The 13,607-nt window shown below is 42.4% G+C and overlaps 1 protein-coding gene across 2 annotated transcripts; it reads right to left on the bottom strand.

The window, feature by feature from the left end:
* Positions 1-10: 10 nt before the first annotated feature.
* Positions 11-12,988, bottom strand: camk1ga (calcium/calmodulin-dependent protein kinase IGa). 2 transcript variants are annotated; one of them, XM_023955084.2, is made up of 14 exons: positions 12,965-12,988; positions 12,334-12,479; positions 11,399-11,509; positions 7,402-7,527; positions 7,210-7,284; positions 6,968-7,106; positions 6,734-6,857; positions 5,948-6,023; positions 5,489-5,601; positions 2,795-2,873; positions 2,635-2,722; positions 2,270-2,541; positions 1,118-1,194; positions 11-1,037 (listed from the first exon to the last, which is right to left on the bottom strand). In XM_023955084.2, exons 3-13 carry the CDS (start codon positions 11,482-11,484, stop codon positions 1,131-1,133), a joined length of 1,242 nt encoding a protein of 413 aa, XP_023810852.1. In that variant the 5' UTR covers positions 11,485-11,509; positions 12,334-12,479; positions 12,965-12,988; the 3' UTR covers positions 11-1,037; positions 1,118-1,130. The 2 variants fall into 2 exon arrangements, with proteins under 2 accessions (XP_023810852.1, XP_023810853.1); XM_023955085.2 differs by lacking the exon at positions 12,965-12,988 and having other exon boundaries at positions 12,306-12,400.
* Between the last annotated feature and the right edge of the window lie 619 nt (positions 12,989-13,607).

The following is a 13,607-nucleotide window of genomic DNA, read 5'->3' on the forward strand; positions in this document are numbered from 1 at the left end:
AAGTCACATATGAGGTCACCAGTTCTTTATTGACCAAACGGTACAAAACGTGCACATTTCTACAGCACGGAATCATCTTCACAGCAGCTTGTGGCACTTCATAAAGGTCAGTTATAACAAATGTGTCCAAACCCAACAAAACAATCTATACTCTGTCTACAAATGCAAACATAAATGAAAGAAATCAGCAAAAAGATGAAGATTGAAACAACATAGACTAACCATGGGGACAAAGACAATCACATCGAACTTTACAGATTAAATCAAGTGTTTCATCATTAATTTGAGCATTTTTGTACATTTTATATTAAACAATTCTTTTGTTTTAAGTTGTTTTATTATTTTCAATTCTAGAATAAAGGACTCAGTTTAGACTGACAAATACAGAAACAAAAAATAAATAAAACTGAATATTTGACACAAAGAATATACTGCAAGGACAAAATAAAACGTGTAAAGAGCAGTAGTTTACATGCAAAAAAAAAGGATTTCAGTGAAAATAAATAGACATAAGTTCAAAATACATGAAAAAGCTTCAAGTTTTGGTCATTCTTTAACATATGTACAGATTTTTTAAAACTGTAAAACTTTAAATATAAAGTTTATTTTAGGATGTAGTTATTTTTTACGTATTTAACTTTTTTTTTTTGCAAAAAAAAAAGGTTTGTTTAAAAGCCTGCAACAAAATCCAGAACATGCTAAATGACAACACAAAACGGAGAATTCAGACGACCTAACACATGCACGCTCACATGCGCACACGTCACTGAGGTTTTAGCTATCGTCCAATTTCACGCTCTGACACCTTCAAAATATTCCCCATAAAGAAGCATGAATATTAAGGTCTATGTTCAGCAGAAGTAAACAAGTTCAGCAATCTCTGTGAGAAGAAAGGAGCCGTCAAAAATCCTGACTTCAGTCTTCACTGAGCTCTCAAACTGGGTCTGTAGCAGCGGGGCGCAGCAGACACCGTGAGGCTGAGCGCAGGCCTGGGAGCGCCCCCCTGTGGGGAAGAGGACGCCACGCTGTAGGACAAACTGAAGAACAGGACACACACGGTCACACGTCCGTTTAAGAACAGGGGTTAATGTTAGCGCAGGCGGGGACGCGGATTCACCTGCATGAGGCAGTCACATGACCACACAGACACCAGACTGCAGCGGGGGTTCTGTCCTCTGGGCCACCACCTCCACACTGCAATACAGAACACAGAGAGAAGCACAGAGGTGAGAAACTGTGCAACCCCTCTCCCAAACGTAATCACACGTATGGACAGCAATTTCAGCAAGACTTTTCTGCTGCTGGAAGGACTCGAGCTCAGTCTCTGACAGTTACCATAACACGGACAGTTCTGGATTCACGCTGCAACCACCATGTCAGATGTTTGCATTGGCAGTATGCCGTCTCCATGCAAACCCTAATTTTCTAGGTATCCTGCAGCTAAGTGGTTTCATCTGCGCTTGTTCCTCCTCATCTTTAGAAGCTTGGCAGCTCCTGGTCTGATAAACACCAGAAGGCAGGAGAGGCTCTGAGAGGAGCTGCAGCGGTCACGGACATGGAGCACAGAGGCTCTGCTCCTCTAAAGTATGCCTGTAAGGACACCTTTGACCTGCTGCTGCAGTTTAATACAGTAATGAAGGGGGAAAAACCAGAAGAAATCAAAAAGTGCTTGCAGTCTGCTCTAGACTGGTGAGATTTTAAGGTTTCACTGCAAAAACTCAAACATTACTGAATTTTACTAAATTAATGTGTCTGCTTTAATTAAGTACTAAACACGTGAGTAAAACACAGAGACAGAAGGATGTTTTAGAGAAGTTATCTTGAAAATATATAATCTTTGACTGATAAAAGCTACATGAATGTGTGACAGTAAAAGATTCTGCATAATTAAGATGCAATTACTACAAGAAAGCATTTTATGAAGCAACAATTTTCCTATTTTATATATTTTTTTCTGCTAATTACAAAATCTGAATATAACAGGCAAACCTTGTTTGTAACATTGAAAGTATTTGGAGTAAAATGAGACATGAGAAAACATTTATTTCCCTGCTTCTTGCAGCTTTAGGATCACAAAGTTTCTCAGCATGTCCTGCTAACAGAGGCTTTGTTTTTTTGCGCTACGTCTGTGTTTGGAAAGGACCGCTGTGAAAGTTTGAGGTTTTCAGACAAAATTATAATCCTGTCAGGAAAAAATCAGAGCTGTGGGGGTGGTTTGGTTTGGGTTGCCGTTGCCTTTTGTGACCCTAAAGTCTGTGCAGATGCTCACCTCTTCACCGGCCTGAAGGTGGTGTCGCTCTCTGGGTGGAAGCTGTGGAGGTCGGTGGCCTCTGGATCCCCGCGGGTAACATGATGAGACGCAACCAGGTTCCCGTTTGGATCAAGGGGGTCTTTTTTGTCAGGGTGGGGGACGATGGGCTCCTGCTGGTTCTGGGTGGGGGTCTCGGCAGTGACGCCAGGCAGGCAGAGTGGGGAGGGGGAGGGCTCACTCAGGGACATCCTCTTCATGTGGTTGATGGCTGTGGCTGCATTGATGGCTTGCTTTTGGAGAAACATTGCAGGAAGATGGTGAACTCGTGAAGGTTCTCAGATGTCTTCCTCACAGATGCTGACGCCTTCGGCTCCTCCACCTACCTTCCACCTGGATTTGGCAAAGTTCTTCTCCATCTGTTCGCAGACGGACGGGTAGATGTCAAGGTCCTTGGCCGTGTCTGCAGCGATCCTGGAATCAAGACAGAGCGCTCAGTGAGAGGGAAGGCCTCAGGGAGCGCGCCAGCTTCAGCGCAGCACTCACCATGGGTGTCTGAGGGCCTGCTCGGTGGTGAAGCGCTTCAGAGGGTTCTTCTCCATCATGTTCCTGACAAAGTCTTTGGCTGTTGAGATGGCATGGAGGCAGTTAGAGTCAGTTCACTTTTAGCTCCTGCAGCAACATCAACGCTGCCCTCACCCATCTCTCACACGATCCTCAAAACATTGAAGCTTTTCTGCACCTTCATTCTAACACACACACATAATCACAGGAACTCTGTTAACATGTCTGCAACAGACGGCAGCTCTGCATCTGAACACTGCAGCCAGCGTTGCCAGATTGGGTGGTTTTGATTCTGACTTTACTTACTTGTACTTTGGGCGGGTGGGCATAATTTGGACGGGTTTGGGGTTGGTCCGGTTTTTTTGTTCCTTATTGAATAATTTTCCATTTAATAAGTTATGTATTTCACGTTTGTCTAAAGCTGCACTGAAAACACTGAAAGTGATTCAGGCAGGAAAACAAATGTGCTCTTTTAGATAATAATAAAAACAGAAAATATATCTTTTGTTTTATGAATGCATATAAGTTTCACAAAATTTCCTGTTATACACTATAAGGAAAAACACCAAATAGCTTTCTTTTCGTAATCTCAAGTGAAACGTTATTTGATTTAGTTTTTATCTTTTTATTGATACTTGGAAATATTCATATTCACAAGAACAGGTTTTTAAAAATTAAACCACTCTTTATTGCCTTTCATAAAGAGATATACTTATATTTTATCTCATTTAAATTCATGAAAAGTAAAAGTGCAAGAACACTTTCCACTTTTGTTCATGATAATAAGTTGTATCAGAACACTTAGTTTTTATTATTTGTGGGTTTTTTTCCCTTTCCTCCTTTTTTTGTGATTTATTTAGAATAAACTCAAGAGCTCAAGTTGGTTATTTGGTACTTTCTAATAAAGTGTAATAGAAGTCTGTTATTTTATGTTTTGCCCTTACTGCAAATAGGGTGGATGTAATATTATTAAAAAGTTTGTTGTAGTTTCAATTAAAATGGGAAGTAAGCACTAAATCATTGCTAATTTACATTTTGGGTGTTTTGTGAGGCGGTCTGACGGTTTTTAGATGACTTTTTGGGCTGAAAAACTGTGATTATCTGGCAACACTGACTGCAGCTCTGAAATTCAGAGAGAGGGGCTGGATCCACAGAGGAAATCTCACAGCTTCATAACGGTTCTGCAGATGTTCACACAGGGCTCTTAAACGGGATCAGACCTGAAGAAATACACCTGTTTCACATTTCTCCTCAGTTTCCATGTCAGTAGCAGAAAACCAGGTTATTGACCCACCATGAAGAGTCTGAGGGAATGAGCCTCAACGCTTCACCCTTACCACAACATCATCTAAGTATAGAGTGGGATTTGTTCTCATAATCTTTGAGATTAACCTGACAGAGAGCGATGTCCTCCACTGCTTACTGCAGACAGTTATAGGTCTTTGACCTGCTGGATTAGACCTGATTTACCAGCTGCAGGTACTGACTCACCTGCCTGAAGGAAGAAGCCATCGCTTACAGGCTTTACTGGTCAGGGTCAACTCAGCTTCACTGTAAAAGAAGCTGTGATTGTTTGGCTCACATTATGATGTTTGGTTCATAATTATAGCTAATCTTGAGCAAATTATTTTTTCATTATTTTGTTTCATCCACTTCGACAATTCCTCCATATTTCCCTCCCCTCAGGTTAAAAGTCTGGGTGTCATCCTTGACAGCACTCTCTCATTCACTGCCCACATCAATAACATCACTCGCTCCACTTACTTCTATCTGCGTAACATTCGTCATCTTCGCCCCTCTCTCACTCCTCACTGCACAGCTGTCCTAGTCCGTAGTCTCATCACCTCCCGTATCGATTACTGTAACTCCATTCTTTCTGGATGCTCGAATAATAACCCAAACCCCTTCCATTCACCATAGTACGCCCGTCTTACAGCAGCTTCATTGGTTACCAGAACCTCAAAGGATCACTTACAAACTCCTCATTTTAACCTGCAAAGCCCTCCACAACCTCGCCCTCCGTATCTTTCAGAGCTCCTGACTGTTGCTACTCCCTCTTCCTCCCTCAGATCCTCTTCCTTCTTCCTCCTTCCTCCCTTTTTTTTAACTCTTATATTTTATGATATTTTAACACATATTTATTTGTTTAATGTCTTTTAGCCAAGTTAGACTGTTCACGAGTGTTTTCTCACCCTTAGCTGGGGTGTTTGTGTCTATGCTGTCACCCCGGCCAACAGGAAGACAGGGTGGACAGTGACTTCTGGGTTCTCTCTTCCTTAGCCTTTTTTATTTCCTCATTTCTCTTTTACTTGTGTTTGTTTTTGTGTATTTTATTGTGCGGGGCTTATTTAATTATTTTATTGAATGAATGGGGATTGGTGTTTTCTGCATCCTTGTTTGTTTTTATGTACAGGACCTTTAGCTGTTTGTTTTTTTTAACATGAAAGGTGCTATATAAATTAAATTAATTTGAATTTGACTGGCTGCCCCACGATCACATCTCAATTCCATGGAAAAGAATTAGGACTCTGGAACCATTTGGAAAGTAACACCATCCGTTTCTCCTTACAAGAAGAAAATGTATTTTTCTCATCTTGCTGAGTGTTTTCCTTTGACATTTGGACTCATACCAGAAGAAATCACGCACAAACAGAAATAGAGTTAATGTTTCCACACCTGACTCTGAGATGTCGTCCCAGAAGGGGGAGTGGAACGCATACTCGGCCCTCATGATCTTTGAAAACAGCCGCGTCTCGTTCTCTTCAAAGAAGGGAGGATATCCACAGAGCCTGCAGATGTGGGAGCACAGCAGGTCCACTCAGTAAGAGCAACACCCCCCCCCGATACACATCTGGACCTCCATCTGATGCTCTGATTCTGAGAGAATGTCTGCAACGGTTTCTCCACACAGATCTGCTCATTCAACATTATTGTGAGGTTTTCATCAAATCACTGCTTCAATGCTGGGCTTAACTGACCAATGCTCTGACTGTGCTGATCATCTTCACTCCCTCTGCCCGTTCTTCTGCTGCTTTTAAACTTTTCTTCTGCTCTTCTGTCCTGTGATGTGTTTCTGAGTCCCTCACATATTTAAATCATCCACATGTTAATGACGGAAGAACAATCTGTACTCACAGGATGTATGCGATGACGCCGATGGACCAGCAGTCCACTGCTTTGCTGTACGGTTTCTGAGCCAAAACCTCCGGAGCTGAAATCAACGAGAAGAAGCTTCATGAGCGTCATGACGGAAACCTTAGAATACCTGCCAACCCTTAGTTAGAATCAAACAAATTAGCATGTGTTGTTGGTGGAAGGGTTCACTGATTTAGTTACTCAACATGGGTTGAAATTTCGTTGGATCACAGCAGAAAATCAGGTTTGAAAAAGCTGAGTTTCCATGTGTTACCACAGACAAGGCCAGTTTTTTTTTAATCATTTTTAGTCAAAATTACAAAAACAGAATGAACAACTATGCTTTTTTCAAGGACTTAAAATTTTTAAATACCAACAAGTATCTCTCATTTTAAGGTAAAAAAAAATTTTTTCGCTGTTTTTTAGAAAAAAACAGCAAGTTTGTTATCGGTGTGTGAGGCTGACATGTTAAGATTTGTGCCAGGAGTGCTGACGCAAACATAGTCATCATAAGGTCAAAAGTCTCCACATCCACATTCCTGACATAAGAATGTTAAACATTGGGGATGGATGATGGTTTTCAGTCGGTCCAGTTCTCATTTACAGTCAATGTCGAACCTTGCCTCAAGGTGGCACTCTCACTTTCATCTCTCATGCCACGATAAGAAGACTTTAGGAGCAGAGTCGTGGGCTTCATCTCCCCCCCCCCCCCCCCCCCCCCCTAATTTATGTGGTTTTAATATCACATTTAAGGTCACATGGCGGTTACAGCTTCTGTGCACTCACCAACGTATCCCGGAGTGCCGCACGCCGTGGACATGACGCCGTGCTCCGGAGTCTTGGACAGACCAAAGTCGCTCACCATGATCTTGGCGTTCTCGTCCGTGTTGAAGAACAGCAGGTTCTCAGGCTAACGGATATGAACATGAAGGCATCATCGGTCTGTGTTCAACCCCACAGAAACTCTGGTGGATCCCTCCATGGTTCTGGTTCTGGATCCAGACTGTGTGTGAGTGTCACCTTTAGGTCCCTGTGGACGATGCTGTTCTGGTGCAGGTAGCTGACAGCCTGCAGCACCTGCTTGATCACTCTGCTGGCGTCCTTCTCCGTGTACACCCCCTTATCCAAGATGCGATCAAACAGCTCCCCACCTGAGACCCTGCACAAGCACGTGCACAAATAACAAGAGTGACATCACTAACAAACTAGCAAGGGAATATCTAAACTAGACATGTGGGGGACAGGAAGCAGCATTCACTCACAGCTGCATGACCAGGTAGTAATGTGTGCGGCTCTCGTAGAAGTCCTCCAGCCCCACCACATTCTCATGCTTTATCCTGAAACACAGAGAGAAGCTCTGCAGCTGAAGCAAACAACACAGAGCCAACAACTGGGAACCTCAGCTTCACCAAGAACTGGGTTCAAAGCAGAACATGTTTCAGGGAGATCTTCACCTCCTCAGGATGTTGATTTCATTCTCCAGGTTGCTGTGAGCCAGATGTTTCTTCTTCAGACACTTCAGAGCGTAGAGCCGACCTGTTTTCTTCTCCCTTACCATGAAGACCTCTGAGAAGGAGCCCCTGCACAGAGACAGCAGACAGAAGATGAGGCGTCAGTGGACAGAACTTGGTGCTGGTTCTCTCCTTCCTCCACCTTAAACATACATGATGGACCCAAATCTCCTGCAGAAGCTTCATGTCCACAGAGAGATGACTTCCATCCTTTATTTGTGCGGAAACACCCACAGAACATGGCAAAAGTGCTTCTCCTGTCCTGACTACTCACTCTGAGCTCCACATCTTCACTGCTACAGACATCAGCTTTGAAAGATGTAGTAGAGGGGAAAATTCATTGTCCCAAAACTAAAGGATGACCTCAGCTTTTCATTTGACCCTAAAAAGAATGTGCCGCTCATGTTTTTTGCTCTGACTGACTAACAGTTTGTTCTTCAGCTGAGAGGAGAAGGAGCTAATCCCCGAGCGTTTGTGGTCAGGAGACCCGTCCACATCTTATAGAGACGTGCCTCAGAAATAGCACTTTGAAGTCAGAACAGGCCACAGGTTTAGCCCTGGCTGGTTTAAGAGGGAAGGAATGGCCTCCGACACTTTCTGCGTCAACGCCGACCACACCTCAGCTCTGATCCACGCAGACGCCGTGGTAATCCTCTAACGAAGTGGTGCTAGGATGTTCCTGAAGCCTCCTCTGACATAAGCAGACACACAAACACACACCTGACTCGCTCACAGCCAGAACTAAAGCTGCTTTCACACTCCATCAGTTAACACAAAAGCTGCCCATTACTATTTTTGCAAAACAATATCGGTTAATTGAAATTATAAATAGACCAAACTTGAAAATGTACAAGTTCTGCAGTGGGCAGCGTCGGTTTGAGTCCTGCTCCTTGTTTCAAACTAAAACTAAAGTCATGGGGTCTGTATTGTGCGTTTGGGTTTGGAAATAGGGCATTTCCATAACATTTCAGAAGAGGAATAGATGTGTGTTCTGTATCTGTAAAATATTCTGAAAATAAGCAGTACTTCTTCTTTTACCCTCATTTGTACTTTGAGCAAAAGGGCGCATCTTTTTTGATCAATCATCTGATGTAGTTTTCAATCTATTTCAAGTATCAGATAACAATTTACTTAGCAAATTATTTGGGCTAATCTATATGGTAAAGGAGGATCTACAGCTAGTGAAGGAGGATCTTGAGCTGGTGATGGAAGATCTACTGGTGATGAAGGATCTACAGCTAGTGAAGGAGGATCTAAAGGTGGCGAAGGAGGATCTACAACTGGAGAAGGAGGATCTACAGCTAGTGAAGGAAGATCTACAGCTAGTGAAGGAGGATCTACAGCTAGTGAAGGAGGATCTTGAGCTGGTGAAGGAGGATCTAAAGGTGGCGAAGGAGGATCTACAACTGGAGAAGGAGGATCTACAGCTAGTGAAGGAGGATCTAAAGGTGGCAAACGAGGATCTACAACTGGAGAAGGAGGATCTACAGCTAGTGAAGGAAGATCTTGAGCTAGTGAAGGAGGATCTACAGCTAGTGAAGGAGGATCTTGAGCTAGTGAAGGAGGATCTACAGCTAGTGAAGGAGGATCTTGAGCTGGTGAAGGAGGATCTAAAGGTGGCGAAGGAGGATCTACAACTGGAGAAGGAGGATCTACAGCTAGTGAAGGAGGATCTAAAGGTGGCAAACGAGGATCTACAACTGGAGAAGGAGGATCTACAGCTAGTGAAGGAAGATCTTGAGCTAGTGAAGGAGGATCTACAGCTAGTGAAGGAGGATCTGAAGGTGGCGAAGGAGGATCTGAAGGTGGCGAAGGAGGATCTACAACTGGAAAAGGAAGATCTACAGCTAGCGAAAGAGGATCTTGAACTGGTGATGGAAGATCTACAATTGGTGAAGAAGGATCTACAACTGCAAAAGGAGGATCCACATCTGGGGAAACGGGATCTGCTGCTGCAGAAGGAGGATCTTCAGCTGCGAAGGGCGATTTACAAGTGCTGAAGGAGAACATGCACTTGCAGGTCATACAGCCGCATGAAGAAATCTGCAGCTGCTGAAGGAGGATCCACAGTAACTAATGGAAAATAAGGAGGAGCTATTTAGGCATTCTCTCCAGCTTTTATCTTTCAACTTCCCTTACTAGTTAGTAGTTAGGGGTTTTCCACATCTGCAGCCCTGTTTGAACTTGTAGTGTTGAAGGGGACACAAATGTGTCTTGGAGGGAAATCAGAGTAGCTTTTATGTTTCAGAAAATAAAGATTAAGCTATTACACAAAGAACTGGTTTTGTCTATATCCTTAAAACTAAACTGGATAAAATTGAATAGGTGATCAGTTTGGGTTATTTGATAGATAACAACGCATCTGGAAACATCAATCACTTGTGCAAAAACAAAGATGGGAATTCTTTTCTTAAATATGAAGCCATCCTTACATAGGACGAGGAAATGAGACACTTTCATCCACCTGCAGCTTCAGTGTGGAGCAGATTACTCCTCGGAGAGGAACAATTGATAAAAACAGTTCCTGGGATGAGATAACAGGATTATCCTCCTGAAAGCTAATCTCAGCTGGGTCATTGCAGCATGCAGAGCTGCACCTCAGCGTCATCTTCTCAGTCCAACTTAGTCTGAGCTCCAGCTGTTTCTGAACAGCACTGAGGCTACAGCGAAAAACAAACTGCAACTACCCCAGCAGTTTGTTGTACTCTAGATCAGACCTGGAGATGCTTCTTTGTGGGACAAAAAATCCAAGAGGATGGTTTAAAAGCTTTAGAGAGAACACATTTGAGCCAATTGTGGTGTACCCATACATATACAGTAGATCACTGGACACAGCCGGGTTTGACGTCGCCCATAGAAAATGCCTCACCTCCGACTCCAGCTAAAAGAAGCCTGTTCAATTGCGATTTTTCCCCATTACGGGCGCTGCCATTTGGAGCCAGTCAACAGTGATTGGTCCGATTCGGTCTGAGTCACGTTTCTAGGGCATCTACTGTCACCAATCATGAGTAAGCTTGTTGGAAGTCCACACCCCTTCCACTGAAAGCAGGATCAGGTGAATCTGTCAATCAAACGTTCTCAAGGTAGGGGCCAGCGGGCATCACATGATTTTACTGAAGCATCTGATTGATCAGTTTATAATTTAAATCATCTGCGACAAAGAAAAACTATCATGGAAAAAAAATAGAGTAAGCAAGAAGATGTTAGCAAAAAGGTATCGGAGCAAGAATGGTTATTCTGACAAATAGAATGGCTGAGTAATAGCTGTTCATTTCTCCGTAGAAATCTTTGGCATTTCGGCTTCTTGGAGCCAGTGGGTACTTCTATTTGGAAAGAGAGGGGGAGGAGTCAGTAGGTCCAGTGATATATACTATCTATGGGTGTACCACAGGGCTCTGTGCTTGGTCCACTCCTTTTTTTTTGCTTGATTTTTTTTTTTTCAATAATGCTCAGCTATTCCTAAGTATCTAACCTAATGATGTCACCCAAGTCACAAGACGTTAAGCATGTTGTAAAGATTAGTAGACTGGGATGACTTCAAACCTTTACTTTCTTTTTCCACTGAAGGTAAATTGAGGTTGTTGGTTTTGGACCAAAGTGCTCCAGGATTCACTCCCTAATTGTGTAAAATTAGCTTCATACATCGCAGTTCCACATCTTCCAAGCTATTCTCTTTCAGTCAGCAGGTTTTCTGGTTTAATAATGTTAGTATACTTGAATGGAGACAGTGCCTGTGCTGTTTTTGTTTTTGGTTGTCCTTACTGGTTCTGGTTCTGTTGCAAGGCTTTTCAGCCTCCTGTATTTTCATAGTGAAGCTATTTAGCTAAACTTTACTGGATTTTTTTAAAAACACAAATAAAATGTAAGTCTAGTTCAATGCGGATTCTTCTAATGTGAACTGGATTTCTCAGAGTGTGCAGTGTTCATCTGTGGAACTCACGAGCCCATTTTTCCTTCAAAGTCGAAGACATCCTTGATGTTGCTGGTGCTCTTCTTCCAGCTGCAGGTGATCTCCTTGCGCCCCATCCCAACTCTGACGTTGTTGTAGATCCTGCAGGATTAACAAGGGACAGGGAGAAGATCCGCTATTTAGATTTCATCACAAAAATGGAGACGATGTTTAAATCTGTGCTGGATTTCTGTCCACATCTACAACCACAATTTTGAATGTTTCAGTTAGGTCCCCAGCTTCAGTTAGGTCCACGTCAATGTTTCATGAGGTCAAATACAACCAAGCTGCATTCAAAGGCTTCTATGAAAGTCTGGTGCGCCAAGAGTGCAAAAAAAGAGGTCTGAAGTAAAAATATGATTGGGTGATTAGGTTCTGAACTCAGGCTTCAGAACCAGTCCTGCTGTCTTCTGCTCTGCTTACATAAACAAGTAAAGCCCATTTGTGCGGATCCCTATCACGGGTTTTAAAAACGTCCAGGATTACACAGATAATCTTCCAAGGCACGTTCATGGTTCCCATTTTACATACTGCTTCCCTTAAGGGGGATTATTCTGGGTCCTTTTTCAGTTCAAGCCCCCAAATCTTCCTCACTTTTATCATAATCAAGAAAGCATTAATAACGCTTAATCAGTGAAAATGAAGCTAGTGATGCTCCTTCACCTCTAGATGTCGGTACATTTTGTTAAAAATGGAGTCCACTGTTCACATTTTGGGTTTGAGAAGCAGCTCAGCAGCAGGGACCCACAAAATCCACAGAAAGAAGAGAAGATCAAAGAAAAGGAAACACTTCTAACACCTAAACACAACCACAGCTGAAACGTCACACACAAACACCTGAGCATGTGAAGACAACAGTAACAACCAGAGAACAACACAAAAGCATTCATTTACACACGTTTTCTGTCTTCAGTCTGCTGTCTCACCTGGGAGGCGCTGGTGCGGTCCAGCTGAACGGTGCTCGCTTGTGAAGGACTGTGGTTCAGGTGCTCCGCAGATGCTCACGCAGTGGGCGGAGCCTCGGCCATTCATCCCAAATCGTCGTGATGCGTTTAAAGACTTACGGGAAAAACTTTGTCGGGGGAAAAAGGATGGATACATCATCAAAACTAAACCACAGAGGATCGATCCTTCATGTTTAACTCTAGAACTACTGAGGCAGTCATTTTGACTGTTTTCAAAACTTGCAAGTCTTGGTTTAACAGACTTCTGTGGTATTTTTTTGTGTCTATTTTTCCTTTAGAAAGTGAAATATTATATTATTAAAACTATAATTTTACAGTTCTTTAGACAGGCAGTCAGATTGCATTTCTTCTAAAATGTTGGACCAACAAATGTACTCATACTCTTTAGTAGTGTCCTTGTGCAGAGGAGGGAATAATGACTAAAATGAACTGGGTAGCTATTTGTAAAAAAAAAAAAAATAATACAATTTAAGGTACTTTTACAATACCAAACGGCTTACTTTTGCTGCAGTCAGCTATATGGCTGTTTTCATTCAGTTACCTTTATTTTCATAGTAAAAGTTGTTTGCTTTATTCTAAGGAGGCACAATACCTTTGTGATGGCTGCCTATGCTGCCACCCTGCACCACACCCTACATATATCTGTTCACTTTTTTTGTTTGCATATACTTTTAGTTTTCTTTTTTCAAACATAACCCAAACACATGTTTGAACATGAAATTTATTAACATGTTTCAGTTTACTTTATTATAATCTGCTTCATTAATTTGATGTTTTGTTTGAGTTACCAGTGCTGAGGGAACCGTTGTTGCTGTTGTTGTTGTTGTTGCTGCTGCTGCTGCTGCTGGTGCTGGAACCAGCAAGTCAGGCCTGACACAACAATGCATGCCAGTCAGCAGAGGCTTCATGTTTAGCAGGCAGCTAATTGGACTGAACCATAGTGGACAAGGAACTCTTTTTGGTGTTTCTTTACCTTAGTTTCTATTTTGATGATCTTTATTTGTCATTCATTTGTGTATGTTAATTTACCAAAGGATGGACTTAAGTTTAGTTTGTTTGTTGTAGTTTGTCTTAGTCTTTTTAAGTTCCCCCTTGTGTGTCTAGTTGGTTTGATCTGCCACTATATATGTTCCCTTGTGTTTTTAATTAGGTAGGTCAGTTTAATTAAGTTGGTTTGTCTGTTCAGTTGTCCTCTGTTACATTTAAAAGCTTGAGTTAATTTTGTTACTTGGACC

This window comes from Oryzias latipes, chromosome 5 (genome assembly GCF_053564925.1).
Source record: "Oryzias latipes strain Hd-rR chromosome 5, Olatipes_Hd-rR_3.1".
In the NCBI taxonomy this organism is placed as follows: Eukaryota; Metazoa; Chordata; class Actinopteri; order Beloniformes; family Adrianichthyidae; genus Oryzias; species Oryzias latipes.